The sequence below is a fragment of the Sus scrofa genome, chromosome 4 (genome assembly GCF_054392235.1).
Source record: "Sus scrofa isolate SSC_HxYL_T2T_F1_AM1 chromosome 4, Sscrofa_HxYL_maternal_Yorkshire_Landrace_v2.0, whole genome shotgun sequence".
Lineage (NCBI taxonomy): Eukaryota > Metazoa > Chordata > Mammalia > Artiodactyla > Suidae > Sus > Sus scrofa.
In genome coordinates this window covers 88,117,123-88,132,617 of record NC_139386.1, presented here as the reverse complement: position 1 = coordinate 88,132,617, position 15,495 = coordinate 88,117,123, and the positions used below count along the sequence as shown (strand labels likewise).

Here is a 15,495-nt window from a genome sequence, read left to right as displayed (position 1 = left end):
GACTGCCTTTCAAGCCAGTGGAGAGAGTCGCGCATGTGCAGAGCCCAAGCGGAAAAATGATGTGAAGGGGTGACTGGCAGGTTGAGGGCGCTTTGACTACTCAAGAGCCACAGCGGCCAGAGGGCGCTTGCGCCAAGCGCCCGAAGGGGGTGGGGCTCTTGCCAGGGGACGGCCTCGCGCGCCCCCTGGCGCGCGCCCGGGGAGAAGAGAGAGCGGGAGGGGGCGGAGAGGAGGGAGGAGGCATGGAGGGCGGGAGGGGGGAGGGGAGCCGGAGCGAGGGAGGGTTTATCGACCGGGCGATTTTGGTTAAAATATTCAAAATGGCGGACGGAGGAGCAGCGAGTCAAGATGAGAGTTCAGCCGCGGCGGCAGCAGCAGCAGGTAATCATTACAGCATTTTACATATTCATATTCATACTCAACCCCGGCTCCCGCTGCCCCCCCCGCGACTTAGCATAATTTATTAGTACTCAGGATTATTATAATTAACGGCGGGGAGATGGGGGGCCGGGGAGCACGGAGCCCCCGCCGGGCGCCAAACGGAGGGGGAAAGAGGCTCGGAGCGGCCAGGCGGAGGGGGAAGACGAGGGGCAAAGGGGGCTGCGATCCACCGCCCTCCCTCCTGCCCCTGGCCCACCCCGCCGCCGGCTCGCCCGCCCGCGGGCACCGGCCCTCCTCCGCCGCCGCCGCCGCCGCCGGCCGCCGCCGCCTCCCGCCGCGGTGCCGGGACCCGAGCGGGTCCGCGGCGGGGCCGTAGGGCCGGGGCAGAGAGAGAGGACAATAAAGACATTTTACATATTCATAGCTGCTGGGCCGGCGGGGCGCGGGCGGGCGACCCGGGCCGGGCGGGTGCGGGCTTGGGGGGGGGGGCGTGGAGGGGGAATGGAGGTGGCGGCGAGCACAATGCCGGGGAGGCGGCGGGGCCGGAGCGGACCCCGGCGGCCGGACAGCCGCACGCGTCCTCCCCCCGGGAGCGGGCCGGAGCGGGAGGGGGGCGCTGCCCACCGTGGGGGGCGGCCCGAAGGGCGGCCGGGGGTGCATCCGGGGAGAGCGCCCTGCAGGCGCCCGCGCTCTGCCGCCGCGCGGGGGTCCGAGCGGGGCTGAGCCCGGGGGTCACGGCTCCGAGCACCTCGGCCGCGCCCCACTTGTCCCTCGTGTGGCGGCCTGACCCGAACCAGGCCTGCGCTGTCGGTGGGTAGGGGTGAGCGCTCTTGGGCGCAGAGAGGTGGCCTCGGGTCGGAGGGGGTGGGGAGCCCGCGCCGGGGTCCGCTTCGCCCCCTTAGGGGCAGACTGGGTTGAAAGCGGCCCTCGGGTAAAGTTTCCTTCTGGGGCCGCCCCATGCGTTCTGGGCCAGCGGTCAGGGGTCCCCTTGGGTCCTGGGAAAGCCCCTGTCCCCCGGCGGCCGTGGTTTCCCGAGCGAGTTGTGTTGGAGGTGCCTGGTGCGGTCTGAGCACCGTTTCCCCCAGCCCCTCCCCGCCCCTCGCCTCTGCGCTAGACCGGGACCGACCCGGCCCGGGGCCCTCGGGGGCCTCCCGCTTCCAGGCCCCAGAAGCGCCTGGAGGCCTCTCGGGAACTCGGATGTGAGGCGCTGCCCTCCTGCCCCTGCCCCAGAGCCGGCTGAATGACAAGTTGATGATATTCTTGGTTTCCCCTCTCCTGTTGGGAGCTGAGCAGGGGCGGGGGTCCCCCTCCCTGGTGCTTTGCCCGGGTTTTCTCTCTCGGTGCTGGGTCCTCTTGACTCTGGTTAGCTGAACCTCTCTCATTTGAATAATGTCTAATTCGGGGAGGTTTATATTATTGAAATGGCCGCCTGGCTTTCCCCGCCTCTCATGTTTAGTAATTCAGACCTTTAATAACAGCCACTCACAGCCCAACGCCGTGTTTATATTTTACATTCGCCCCATGTGCTTTTGTGGTTCGATATGATTTTTTTTTTTTTTTCCTTGGCAATCCACAGGACTCTGAGATCAAACCCAGGCTGTGCTGGGAAGAGAAGGGGGAGAGCTAGGCCTTGGCTCCTCTAACAGTGGCCTAGGCCTCATGTTCTCTGCCGCTTGATTTATTTACTAATAACCAAAATGACTGCCCCCCAACAACTTCCACACACATACCCCTCCTCCGTGGGCCCGACAAGCCCTCTTGGGGCCTTACTAGCGTTCAAATGGCTCCTAGCTCAGCGTCAACTCTGGTGTTTTGTTTTCTCTTAAAAAGACTTTCTTATAGTTTGCTATAATATTGGGCCTAAGGAAACAAAAATCTGTGTCTTCTCATTTTCAGAGGCGAAATGAAATCTATTTTGGTTTAATAGAAATAAATCACCTTGTTTTGGGGTTAGTTCGCCCCTGCCCCTTGGCACCTACCCCAGGTTAAACACTTCCAGGCTTTGTAAAGGTCTGCAGTGTTTGTGAAACTAGTAGGTTTTTTTCCTAGGAGTTGTAGACTAACTAGATATTTTAGAAATTGCAATTAATAGCACTTTCATAATTTCTCTGTGCTGCATCCCTTTTTCAATCTGTTCATTCTAATTAAAAATTAGGGCTGATGTTAATTTTGTGCTATCACTGTCATAGACTTGCTTATTTTAATTGTAGCGCTTCTGAACACAGAAATGGGGCTATGTTTTCTTTGAGTGTTTAGTGCCATGGTTAAGTGAGTGAAAATAGAAGAATAAACACAGATTGTGTCAACTCTGATCTTGGAACCCCCCCCTTCTTTAAGTTGTCAGAATTGATTTTATGTTTTATGGAGACTTAGGACATTTGGTCTGTGAGAGGCAGTTTAATTTTTGCCATTTAAAAGAATTTTGATTTGAGGGCTTCCTTTGGTAAAGTTTTCTTTCTTTTTTCTTTGATATTTTTATAGTTCTGATGTATTTTTAAAAAACACAGTGTTGCTTCTCATTGGTGGTTTTTTAACCCCTGCTAGAAAAGTATCAGAGAAGTGTTGTTTACCAGCCATGTGTTTAACCTGTGAAATTATGTTAAGACACTTGATGGTCAGTTGTGAGGTACATATTTTGTGAGACATTATTCATCAATTTAATTGGTAACAAATTTCTAGATCTGATGGGTTAAAAGCAAGCCAATTTCAAATAATCAGTTCTGACTATTTTTCTTATTTCATCTCCAGTAGGCAGGCAGTGAATGCCGCAGGAAAAAAAAATCTGTAGCTTTCATGAGAATATTCAGGTGAATGACTGCTTCAGAGACCTGAAGCATGAGGTCAGTTGGACAAAAAAACAGTAATATGATTTCATTCCTTAAGTAATATATGTTTTTACATCTGATTCCCAAGATGTGGTCAAACTGATGATGTCATTGGACAGAGGACAAGGTGCAGTTAATTTGATTTATTGTCCTGAGGTGAAGTGTAGCAGTGAAACCTTCTCATAGGGAAGCCATTTATCTCAGGACAATTTCCTTTATAGCTGCAATTTAACCACTGCCGAGGCTGTAGATATTTTATCCAAGATGATAAAATGTACATTGCATTTTACAAACAAAATTTGTCACAATTTTTGTAATACAGGAAAGGATGAGTATTGTTAACTGGCCTTATATTCTGGTTGCCTTTCTATGATGTTGTAAAAATTCATTTCCTCAAATTCTCAAATGGAGACCATGGGTTTTAAAAGAGTATACTCAGCGAAGTGATCCATAAGCATGCTTGTTTAGGTAGGTTCTTTGTGGTCCCCCCAACTCTAGCAAGAAGCTGTTTCTTGACCTAATCAGAGCTTAGCCCAGGCTAAAGAAGAAGAGATTGTATTTGCTTAAGAACCTATTTCAGTGAATAAAGTAGTGAACTTGAAGAGGATGAGAGCTGTAGATTCTTTTAGGTTGAAATTACAGTGTTTAAAATAAGGTACATAAAATACTTACAGTAAAACATGAGTTTTGCAAACAGTTTCTAAAAAAAAAACCTCAGAATTCCTTTTGGATTTGTCTTAATTTAGTCTGAATACGTTTGTGCATTTTATTGTTTGACTTGTGATTTTTAAAATTGTTCCACTCAGAGGTAGTGATTCCACATATGATTTTTGACATATTAGATTTTCCTGTCATACATTTTTCATCATTTTTCACTAATTTATATTAAAGCAATGATTAAAATGTCCTGGGAATGTGGTAGAATTGCTGTGCCTTATTTCTAATTCTAACTAGTAAGCCAAGTTTAATAGAGTGTTTTATTTTAGGTTACTTTAGAGCCTTTGTAAGTATATAACCTGCCTGTCTCCTTTTGCATCTGTCAGGCAGCTTCCCACAAGTTTTCAGAAAATCCATTGTCACTCCTTTCTTAATTTGCCTCATCTATTAATTATAACAGTACTTTCGAATTGAGGTCTTGACAATTCATTTGACAGCTGACCAAATATTTTTAATGTCTAAAAGGATCATTCTTCTTCAGAGTTATTACTCTTCAAGTAAATTTTAACCTTGGCCTGCAGATAATTTCTAATTCCTTTCATTTTGTCATTGTCAAAAATCTCAGTAATCAAGGAAAAAACAGTGACGGTTTTTCAGGTTTAAATGGTGTAATATTCTGCCACATTTTAAATTTACTATTCTCTGCATCAATAGGCAATATAAAGCAGAAGAAATAAAATATGTTTCATTGCTTTGTACATTGAAATAATTGTTAATTTATTATGCATCTGGTCAGTGGATTTTGGAATAAGTTTAGGACTTAGAATGTTAAATTGCTCTTATAAAGCGCTAGAGATGATTAAAGGACCCTTGAATATCTTAAGCAGATTGGTTCTAAAATGATAGAACTAGAAATTTGAATGTTATTGTTCATAAGTATTCCATTAACAATGAAACTTTTAAGTTCTTGAATCTCTATTGCTTGATTTTGAATTTAGGTATGTGGGTTTGTGTGTTAAGCTGTGTTTTTAAAATTGATCTCTCATTTTCATGAATATCTGTTTCCTTTGTACTGGGAGGACTATAATATTATGTAGTAGTGATTTTATGTTATCGGTTATTTTTGTTAGAGTTGAAAGCCCACAGCTTTAGCCTTTTTTCAAACACCTGTTAAAATTAATTTTCTTTTATAATACTGGCATGTGACTTATCATTCATTTGCTTTTGTATAAGTATTGGTTCAGGTACACAGTTTTTGTGATTAGTAAAGGCTTACTATGAAGACTAATTTTAAGCAGGGATGTGTTTTCCTAATGGCAGTGATTGTATTTAGAACTATTTAAATAATTATTGTTTACAGAACAGAACAAGTCATAGATAAAATATGTCCCTTTTTGGTCACCCATGTTTCTTGTTTCCTTTAATGTCAAATGCCTGAGCAAACATGTTTATTATTTATTTCTTAAAGAAAATCTTATTGAGTATGAGTTTAATTGTTAGACATCTGCCTTATGTGAGTTTTTGTATCCCTTCTGAATGAATTTTTTCCTCCTTTTCCTTTTTATAGGAAACTCTTTGGGCCAAAATTCTGCTTACTTATCTTGATTGTGTTATGTAAAAATATCTTTTTGAATGGAATCAAGGTTGAAAGAGATAATAATTGTGGTTCACGGATTCCTTATCCATTTTCTTTTGCTGAACATTTTTTGCACATTATCGACATTTTTGTAAACAAAGGTAATTGAATAACTTAGTAGATTTATATTTCTTCCTAGGAATAAATTGGTTTTATTCTGCAGTGAAATACATCTAACTATGTTCTAAACTGGCACTGAGCCCCTATAAACTCTTTCCACAGTAAAAGCAATGGAAACAAAAATAACATGAGTGGAGCCAGTGCCTGATTTACTAATCCATGTACAGTATATTTAGAATTGGGAATATGAGAATTGTCTTCAGTTTTGGAACCTCTGATTTGAAGAAGCTCTTTACATAAAATGCATGTGGTTTATCTTTACATAAAATGCATGTGTTTTTTAGAGTTCTGTTTTTACTATAGGATGTTGATTTATTGAGCATTGGTAGGATATCTTATTTGTACTCAGCAACTGATAGAAACTCCTTTGATTTTATTTATTTTTTTCCCAGTTAAGCAGATACTCAAGTTTTCAGTGTTTCCTAGATTTTTGCAGACAGGTCTGGCAATGAACAAAAGAAGACTCAACAAACCTCTACATTTATCAGATTCTTTTTAAAAGTATTATCCAGGAAACTAGATTCTTATCCAGAAAAAGATACAGAATATTAATTTTTAAAAAGACAGTGTGAAAAACACAAAACTTAACTCAGTGTGAGTGTTTGGTAGTAGCTTTACTCAGCCTGTAAGATTGAAAGTCATTGCAAGTACAGTTTAATTTGTCACATGATTTATTTCATAATTCCTTTGTAACTTTATTGGTTTTTATGTTGAAATCATAGCGTAGTATGTAAAGTTAAACCATTAAATCAGTAAAATAATAAAAAATTATGATAGGTGTTTTTTTTTTTTTTTGGACTGGTGAGTTTTTTCTTTGCAGTGGAAGGAATGCCTGGGAAGTGAGCATTATGTTGTATATGTTAAATAGCTCAGTTGTTTTTAACATGTAGTCACTTCCTCAGGTAATAGAGTTGGACAGAATAGCTTTGTAACTCGCAGAGTGAATATAATTTTTTAGGGAAAAGTGACTTAGCTATTTTCTTGTTTTAGTGTACTTATTTTAATAGTGTGCTTGCCGGGGGGAATGCTTTTTTTTTTTTGCTGATTCATACTGCAGCAGACCGGTATATTATAATCAATCTTTTAAAAATAATTATGTAAACATAGCTTACAAAAATTATCTGCTGCTTCGTACGTGGTCTGATGTCAGTTGTCTTTGGGGCTAACAAGAGAATATAAGACTGCTGTGTAAGATGGCTGGGAAATTTACACAGGGAAAATTTTAAAGCCACATATATACAGTCAGCCTTCCATTTTGGTGAGTTTGACATCCGTGATTTCAGCCAACTGCAGATCTAAAATATTGGAAAGAAATATTCCAGAAAGTTCCAAAAAGCAAAATTTGAATTTGCTGCACCCCATGAACTATTTATGTAACATTTACATTGTACTAAGTATTGTAAGTAATCTAGAGATGATTTAAAGTATATAGGAGGGTACACATAGGTTTTATGCAAATATTATGTCCTTTTTTTGTATGAGGAACTTGAGCATCCTTGGGTTTTGGTATTTGCAGAGATCCTGGAACCAATTTCCTATAGATACCAAGGGATGATAGTAATTGCATATTAAAATGTATATAGTTAATAATGATCAGAGTACAAATCAGGGTGTGTCCAAGTATATAGGAACCAAAGCATCCTGAACCTTTATAGCTGGAAGATAATTTAGATACAGTCTCTCTTAACGCCTTTACAGATGAGGCAATAGTCTCACAGTGGTTTAGTGACTTGCCCACAGTCTCTTAACGATTGAGTAATGGATAAGAACAGAAGCCTTCAGACTTTCTAGTCTCCTCTTCCCCATGCACCCATCTCTTCCTCATTTTGCTACTAGTCAGAGAAGACTTTTAGTAGAAGGTGAGATTTTTAAGCTGAATTTAAAAGGGTAAGGGATGGGAAGAGCATTGCAGGGCAGGTTGTATTCAGGGTTGTGCTGTATAGGTAAAGAATAAGGTATCTGTTCTATGGGCACAGAAGCCTTTGGAGGTTTTAAAGTAAGGAATCCCATGATAAAAGTTTTGTTCTGGAATTAGCATGGTGATGTGCAAGATGGTTTGAAATAGGGAGAGGTTGGATCCCTGGAAACCAGTGTATAAAAATTGAGGTATATGGTTTGTTGATTAATTGCTTTAAGTGCTGTAGGATACAAACATAATAAGACAATTACTGGGCCTCTAAAGTCTTTCAACCTAACAATTGATATAACGAAATAGATAATCCGTAATAAGGATGTCGAGAATGTTGTCCAGTTATATCACATAGAATAAGGACCTTTGGGAGAAATCCTTCCCAGGTTTTTACAGTAACAACTCTTTTCTGACTAATGATTTTGTTTCTAGTCTTTTGGACATTGAATTAATTGACTTTATTTCCTTTTCTTTATTCTTCTTTTTTTTTTTTTTGGCTTTTTTAGGGCTACATGTGCAGCATGTGGAAGTTCCCAGGCTAGGGGTCCAGTCGGAGCCACAGTCACAGCATCACAGGATCCAAGCCTTGTCTGCGACCTACAGCACAGCACCACAGCTCATGGCAACGTCGGATCCTTAACCCACTGAGCAAGGCCAGGGTTTGAACCCATGTCCTCATGGATACTAGTTGGATTCATTACCGCTGAGCCACAACAGGAACTCCCTGTTTCCTTTTCAAATCAGACTACAGTGTTTAGACCAAGTTATTAACCTGAAGAGGCACTTGTGGTATCCATTTTTTTTTTTAGCCTCATTCCCAGTATCGTTTTAGGTCCTTACTTTTGGTTTTGTATTTCATTTATTGCTTTCATTTTTAAGCTTCTGTTATTTTGTGTTTTATGTGGGCTACCATATATCCTTTCTGAAGCAAGGCAAGTGTAAATAAAATTATTATAACTATGACATAATGATACTGTCTGTATTTTTATAGTACCTTAAAATTTATAGCAGCATTTTCATTTGCTCCTTTCAGACAAGTATTATTATACCCATTTTATAGCTGAGTAAAATAAAGCTCAGATTAAGTGACTTTCACAGGTCATGCGTTTAATAAGCACTAAGTGTATTTGGGAAATAGTAAGTCTTCCAGGCCAGCTATCACTAAGGCTGTATATTGGAGAGTGGTGGAAGGCAGGTTGCAACTCTCTTGTGGAGAGCTCTGAGTGCTGTGTTGATAGTGTAGGAGTTTGGATTTCATTTGCTTGACTGTAAGGAATCATTGAACTTTTTGTTCTGGACGGAGCTATGATCAAAGCCCTTAATTTAAAGTCGTTAGCAGCTAATTAGAGTCAAAGGCAATATCAAAGTTTTGAGTTTAGATTATCTAAAGCAATGCTATGAACAGAGGTAGAGAAGTTGGAAGTGGGAGCCGTTTGGGGGAATAGGCAATGAATTCAGTTTCAACGTGTTTTGGTTGACTCTTATGAGGTAACAAGTTTATTGTAAAAATCACAAAAAGTTTTACTGAAGTAAATGTGTGATAAACATACAAATAATAGGATTGAGATTTATGCTCATGCCACTGTGTTTGGACTGAGCATTGAATCTGAACACTAAATTCTAGACATCTCACTTTTGCTTGGCTGCTATAGTTGTTTCAACAATAAAATAGTGATAATACCAGTGTTAGAGGGGTGCTGTGTGAAGTAACAAATTGGTAGCAGAAGCATTTTTAAAGTACTGTAATAATTTTTCTTCAGTGAGCACAAGAGTAAAATCTGCAATATTATTACTTGTGCTGCTGTAGAGAAGAAGCTGTAGCTTTTAGATTGATTCCATGGGACATCGTACTGCAGGTTATACATTCCCATGTGCAGCCAGCACCTTGGGAGGGGGAGGTACTCCCCTGAAAGGCTTCTATACAATGGAGGTATTGCATTGTGGCAAACATAAGCTTGTCCTTAATTTCAAGGCATTCTCTTATCTTACCCCTACCCCCGCCTATGCATTCTTATCTTTTTACTACTTCCTTAAAGAGCATGACTCAACAATTCCACCAGGAAGTCCCCTTATAGGCCCACCACAAAGTGTTTTTTTTTAATCAGGTTTTAATTAAAAAAAAAAAAAATCTCCCTAAAACTTTGTGTTGAAGAGCTGTTGTGGGAGGGTGGCTTTATTTCATTCTGATGCATGGGCTCCCCTCTCCTCTCCCCCTTCACATCTCCATCCCAGATGGAGACCCAACCTGAAAGTAAACCCACTGTTTGGCTCAGACTGATGTTTGGGATGCTCTGTGAGAATCTTTGCTGACATGCTTACAGTGTCCTCTCCCTTGGAATGTTGTGCTATTTGGTGTGGAATAGTGAAAAGGGCACTGGGAGTTGGGAGACCTGGGCTCTAGATCAGTAATTCGCTTTATGAATTCAGGGCAAATTATTTCACCACTGATTTTCTTTTTCTTCTTCTGCATTTGTAAATCAGAGTTTTCAAACAAAAGGCCATTGGCATTCTTTTCAAAATGAATTTTAGGCAGAAGCTTCATGTTAAAAGGTAAGAGTTGCCCTGTTCTGATTGAGATGGTTAGGGGCAGGGAAAGCCTCCTGCCTCTACTCCTAACAGTGGCCCTTAAGGCCCTTTTATGGGATCCTTAGACTCCTGCTGGCTGCACTGTTTGAGAACTATTATCCTTATTTATCGTATGGGACCTGTGTATCTCCACTCTATCCACAAAATAGCTGATCTCTCAAGCCTCTGCTTCTGTCCTGCTTTTGTCTGAATTTAGCACTTAATTTGTGTTCATTTAGCTAATTCAGCACTTCATTATACACAGTCTTATTTCCTTCTCTAATTGAGTTATATAAGTAAATCTTGTCTCCTAAGAGCTTTGAGAGCAGGAACACACTGCTAGGGACAGAGTAGACATTTAGCAAATGATGCTTGATTGATTAAATTAGGGGTTCTCAATCTTTGCTGGGATAAGAATCACCCATGGTACTTTTTCCACATGCAAAGGCCCAGGCCTTACCTCCTGAGTTCTAATAAAGTAGAAGTATGGCCATCCATAGTTTTAAAAAGCTTTACAAATGATTGGGTAGCATTGAATGATTATTTGCTGCATTTTAAGCTTATTGCTTAGAATATCTTGAACTGTGGTTCTCAGGGTATCGTAAAGACTCCATAGTGGAAAGAAACAGAGCACTAGGAAACTTTGATCCTTATTCTCTTTGTAATACTATCTGTCATGATACTGAACAAATTACATAACTTTTCTGGTCCATATGATTCTACATTGATAAATTGTGTTTTGTTTTCATACTTTGTTTTTCTTTTTAAGCTGTGGAATTCTTGAAAAGCATCTTTTTTTTGGGTGAGTGAAGACCAGTAAACACAACAGATACTTTGCTTAACTTTCATCTGAATACCATTTTAATAGACATATTAAGAATGTAAACTTTAGTCACTTATGGTAGAGCATGATAATGTGAGAAAAAGAATGTATGTGTGTATGTGTGACTGGGTCACCTTGCTGTACAGTAGAAAATTTACAGAACACTGTAAACCAGCTATGATGGAAAAAATAAAAGACATTAAAAAAAAAAAAGAATATGGAACCTTGATCTTATCTCAGCAGCAGAGCTAAAAACATATGAGCAGCATAATTAAAACATATGAGTCTGAAAAGTGGTATTTAGATTTTAAGCTTGAAACATCTTGGTAGAATGTGAATGAACAAGGACAGTAAGCTTATCAGGAACTTTAATAGTTCTCAGTGTGAACATGAACTGGATTATAATTAACCAACCTGACTGGTCCTTCTGCATTCATTTAATAAGTATTTATAGAGCTTCTATTCCTTGCCATGCACCCAGCACTGGAGAAAGTAGTGAATAAAGACAGACACTGACTCTGTCCTCTCAAAGCTTGCAATCTGTTGGGCAAGTCATATGTTAAATAACACTGTTCATAGTTAATTGGGTAAAATATGGGAGATTTTGAATATGATAGGGACATAAGCCTAAAATAGGGACACCTAATCTGGACAGGAGGATTTAGGAAGGGCTTCCTGAGGAAGCAGTGTTTGCACTGAGACATGAAGGGTGACTGTAAGTGAATCAAGGCTGGGAGTAGGAAGTAGGGTTGAAAATGTTCTAATAAGCAAAGGGAGCAATATATACATAATTCTTGAAGCCAGGGAAAACACAGCACTTTAAAGTTACTGAAGTTCCGCTTGACTGGGTCCAGGAAGGGTAGGATTTAGCTGAGGAGCTGAAGATGACTTGCAAATAATGAGGCTATTTTCACCATCTTTGTCCTTTTTTAGTGGTCAGATACAAAAGCAAAATTTGTGGAAGAGATTCCATAACCTTTAACAAATGTATTATATTCTAGTGATAACAATAATAATGTTTACTAAGTCTTTGTGCTAGTTACCAAGTTTTACATGCATTTTCATGTTAATCTTCACAGTGACCCATGAAGTGTGTACAGTTGTCATTCTTTTCATCTTTCAGGTAAGAAAACTGTAAAGAGGCTAAGTGGTGCATCTAAGTCTCTGACCTATTTTGGTTGTGGCTGTATGAAATTAAGAGCATTACTATGCTCTTAACTGTTAACTTCTCCTTCCAGTCAAATTGAATGATGTTCTATTTAACAGATATTATTTCTGAGTTTATCCTTAATATTCTTATGCAGTTCCCAGTTCCAGATTGTGTGATCTAGAATCAGTGGTGCATTTCATCCCTATCTTGGAGTTTGGAGAGATGGACACTTGATTCCCAGATCTAGTGTTAACCTAGCTTTCAAGCATCTCCGGTTGCTGATTATAAAAATATTTTGAAGCTGTTTGTATAAAGATTGCTGATTCTGTTAACCCAGGAATCCTGAATATTTTGGATTTGTGTTAAGAATTATATTTAGGAGTTTCCGCTGCAGTATAGTGAGTTAAGAATCCAGCTGCAGCCGCTCTGTCTCTGAGGAAGTACAGGTTTGATCCTGGCCCTGCACTTTGGTTTAAAGGATTTGGCGTTGCTGCAGCTGAGGCATAGGTCGCAGTTGTGGCTCAATTCAGTCCCTAGCCTGGAAACTTCCATGTGCTGCAGGTGCAGCTATTAAAAAAAAAGAAAGGAAAAGAATTATATATTAAACTGAAGCTATTTTCAGATGTTAACATACAGATCATTTTCATTTGGGACATCATATTTTTTTGTTGGCTAGATAGGAAGTTATTAGGACTACTATATATAGTTACATATTATTGTGATTAACATATGTTTAAGAATCTCCTGTTGTGGCTCAGTTGTAACATACTCAAGTAGTATCTGTGAGGATTCGAGTTTGATTCCTGGCCTCGCTCAGTGGGTTAAGGATCTGGTGTTGCTGTGAGCTGTGGTGTAAGTTGCAGACCTGGCTCAGATCTGGCTTTGCTGTGGCTGTGATGTAGGCCAGCAGCTACAACTCCAGTTAGACCTCTTGTCTGGGGACTTCCATATGCTGCATGTTCGGCCCTAAAAACAAACAACAAAAAAAAGTGTTTAAAATATTTTAATGTTTCTTAAATGATCTGTGACTTAAAATTGATATACTGGCAAGTGTTGTGGATTTGTTTACAACTTCTCTTTCCCCCACCAAGCTGTTAGTAAGCCGGCTTTCAGTTGAAGAAACATGACAGTTGATTATTATTTCTGATGAGAAGTCAGACATTTAATGGTGTCGGTGTTCCCAATCATACATATCCTGTTTAATCCTGCCCCATATCACCCTGTTTATTGTTATGCAGTTTGTGTCTGAAACATTTTTCTTTACACTACTGTGCTGGGGCACACCCCTCTTCTCTCTGAGGGCTTCTTCATGCTGTCAGCCAAGAATGCAGTTTTGGCAGACTGTAGTATATATTCACTCGGATGCCAATCACTGTTGGTTATAAAGGAATTGATGAAAATCCTCTGATATTATGAGAGACATTGTAAATATCACAAAAGCCTGAAAAGACAAATTAAGAATTTTATGAGTATTGGTGGAAGAAATCATGGTGTGATTTCGGAGGGTTAGACTATGGTGTTGGAGACATTGCCAGCTTTTGATACTGGAATCACATCTTAATAGTTCCATCTTGCTGTGAGAACCAGTAAGTGCTGGGTCAATGATTGAGCCCCTCTTCTGGAATGCACTCCTGTGTGTTGGCAGACCCATGTCCCCCAGTGCACAGTGCCTCCACATCCACGTTCATATTCTAGGTGTGCCTGCTATCTTATGTTATGTGCGTATAATTTAAAAAGGAATCAGTGTACATCCTGCTGCCTTTCTTTTTTTACATGGTTCCCTATTTTTTTAGGGTTTACTCAGGTAAATAAAACAATCTTTTTCATTTGCTAGGTACAATCTCTGGGTAATTTCAAGGCTAGTCTTTTTTTTTTTTTTAAAGTTCTGAACTTTCAGTTGAATGACTTCTAGTGGCATAAATAACAAACAGTAAATCAACGGTTAAATTATTACTCAGGGTGGCTGTAGCTGATCAAGGAAGAGTCATCTTAGTTAATCAGAGCGACCTGGTGAAATCAACAGAGGGGCAATTTTCACCTTGTCTTGTAACTTTGGAAAATATTGACATGTCTGCAGATTTCAGTTCTTCAAAAGCTAACCTAACCTGCCTTTTTACCTAATAATTTTTCACAGATATCATTCCACATCTATTTAATGGTGCATTATTTTATTGTATTGATGGACCAGCTAATTTACTTATTCTCTTTTGATGTACATTAGACTTTTTCCATATTTATGAGCATCTATCTACAGTGTTTTACCTTTTTAAAGGTAAATTCTTATAAGTAGAATAGTAGCGTAAAAAATTATACACTTAAAAACTTTGTACTTGTTGTCAGATTGCCTTGAGGGAGGTGCCATTATATATTTTTTATCTTTTATATATATTTTATTTATACTATTTAATCAGTTTCCCCACAGTCTCTTAAATTTTTGATATGTTGATAGATGAAAGATAGCTCATTATTTTAATTTTCATATTTTTGCTAAAAGTTGAACGTCTTATTACATTTTTTATTTCTTTTTCTGTGTATTTTTCTTTTTTTGTCCACACCCACAGCATGCAGAAGTTCCCAGGCCAGGGAAAGAACTCATACCACAGCAGTGAAAATGCCAGATCCTTAACCTGTAGGGCCAATAGGGAACTTCATCTTTTCGTGTGTGTGTGTGTGTGTGTGTGTGTGTGTGTGTATGGATATATTTTAGGTTTTATTGCAGCCTAGCTGATTTACAGTGTTGTGATAATTTTTGCTGTACCAGAAAGTGATTCAGTTATACACGTACACACATCCATTCTTTTTCAGATTTTTTTTTTCCCACATAGATTATCACAGAATATTGGGTAGAGTTCCCTGTGCCATACAGCCTGTCTTGTTGGCCATTCATTCCATGTACTGAAGCTTGCATATTCCAATCCAAAACCCCCAGTCCATCCCTCCTTCAGCCTCTCCCCTTTGGTAACCACAGGTTTGTTTTCAAAGTCTAAAGCCATTTCTTTTCTTTAAATAGGTTCATTTGTGTCCTTTTTTTTCAAGATTCCATCTATAAGTGATGTATGTAATATAAATGTACCATAAAACAGTGATTTCTTTCTCTCGTTGTATTGCCCTAGTTCCGGCCCTTTCATGAAAATTTATAACTTGAATTTTCTCTTTCCACGAGTACTCCCTTCTCCCTCCAATCTAATTAATTCCTGTACCTCTTTCAAGAAGCGGCTTAGAGAATGAGAGGAGAGCTAGGGTCATATCCTGGGAACACTTAAACATTCCCTCAGCTTCCCCTAAGGCTCCCCAGACATGCACAGAGTTGGAGTTAGATTCCTTCTTCTGTTTCTATAGATTCTATTCAGGCATCTGAGTTACCAGTTTAATTATTGGCTAACCTGTTTCTCTTTTTCAGGATAGCTTATGCTCTCTGAGGTCGGGGGC

General features: G+C 40.0%; 2 protein-coding genes across 9 annotated transcripts in view; both read left to right on the top strand.

Annotated features, from left to right (window-relative positions):
- RCSD1 (RCSD domain containing 1) overlaps nucleotides 1–15,495 on the top strand; it is a 501,912-nt gene that overhangs the window by 49,616 nt on the left and 436,801 nt on the right. The window lies entirely within an intron of this gene.
- The window catches only part of POU2F1 (POU class 2 homeobox 1), a 180,200-nt gene continuing 165,013 nt past the window's right edge, over nucleotides 309–15,495 (top strand). For 2 of the 5 annotated variants that reach the window (XM_005663135.4, XM_085020911.1), the window contains exons 1-2: nucleotides 309–381; nucleotides 11,996–12,039. Coding sequence is in view for 1 of the 5 variants with exons in the window: in XM_005663132.4 (XP_005663189.1) it covers nucleotides 321–381 (61 nt within the window). In the remaining 4 variants the exon portion in view is untranslated. Of the gene's footprint in view, nucleotides 382–1,037; nucleotides 1,192–11,995; nucleotides 12,040–15,495 lie in introns of those variants that run through there. The other 3 variants (XM_005663132.4, XM_005663134.4, XM_085020909.1) reach the window with 2 other exon arrangements.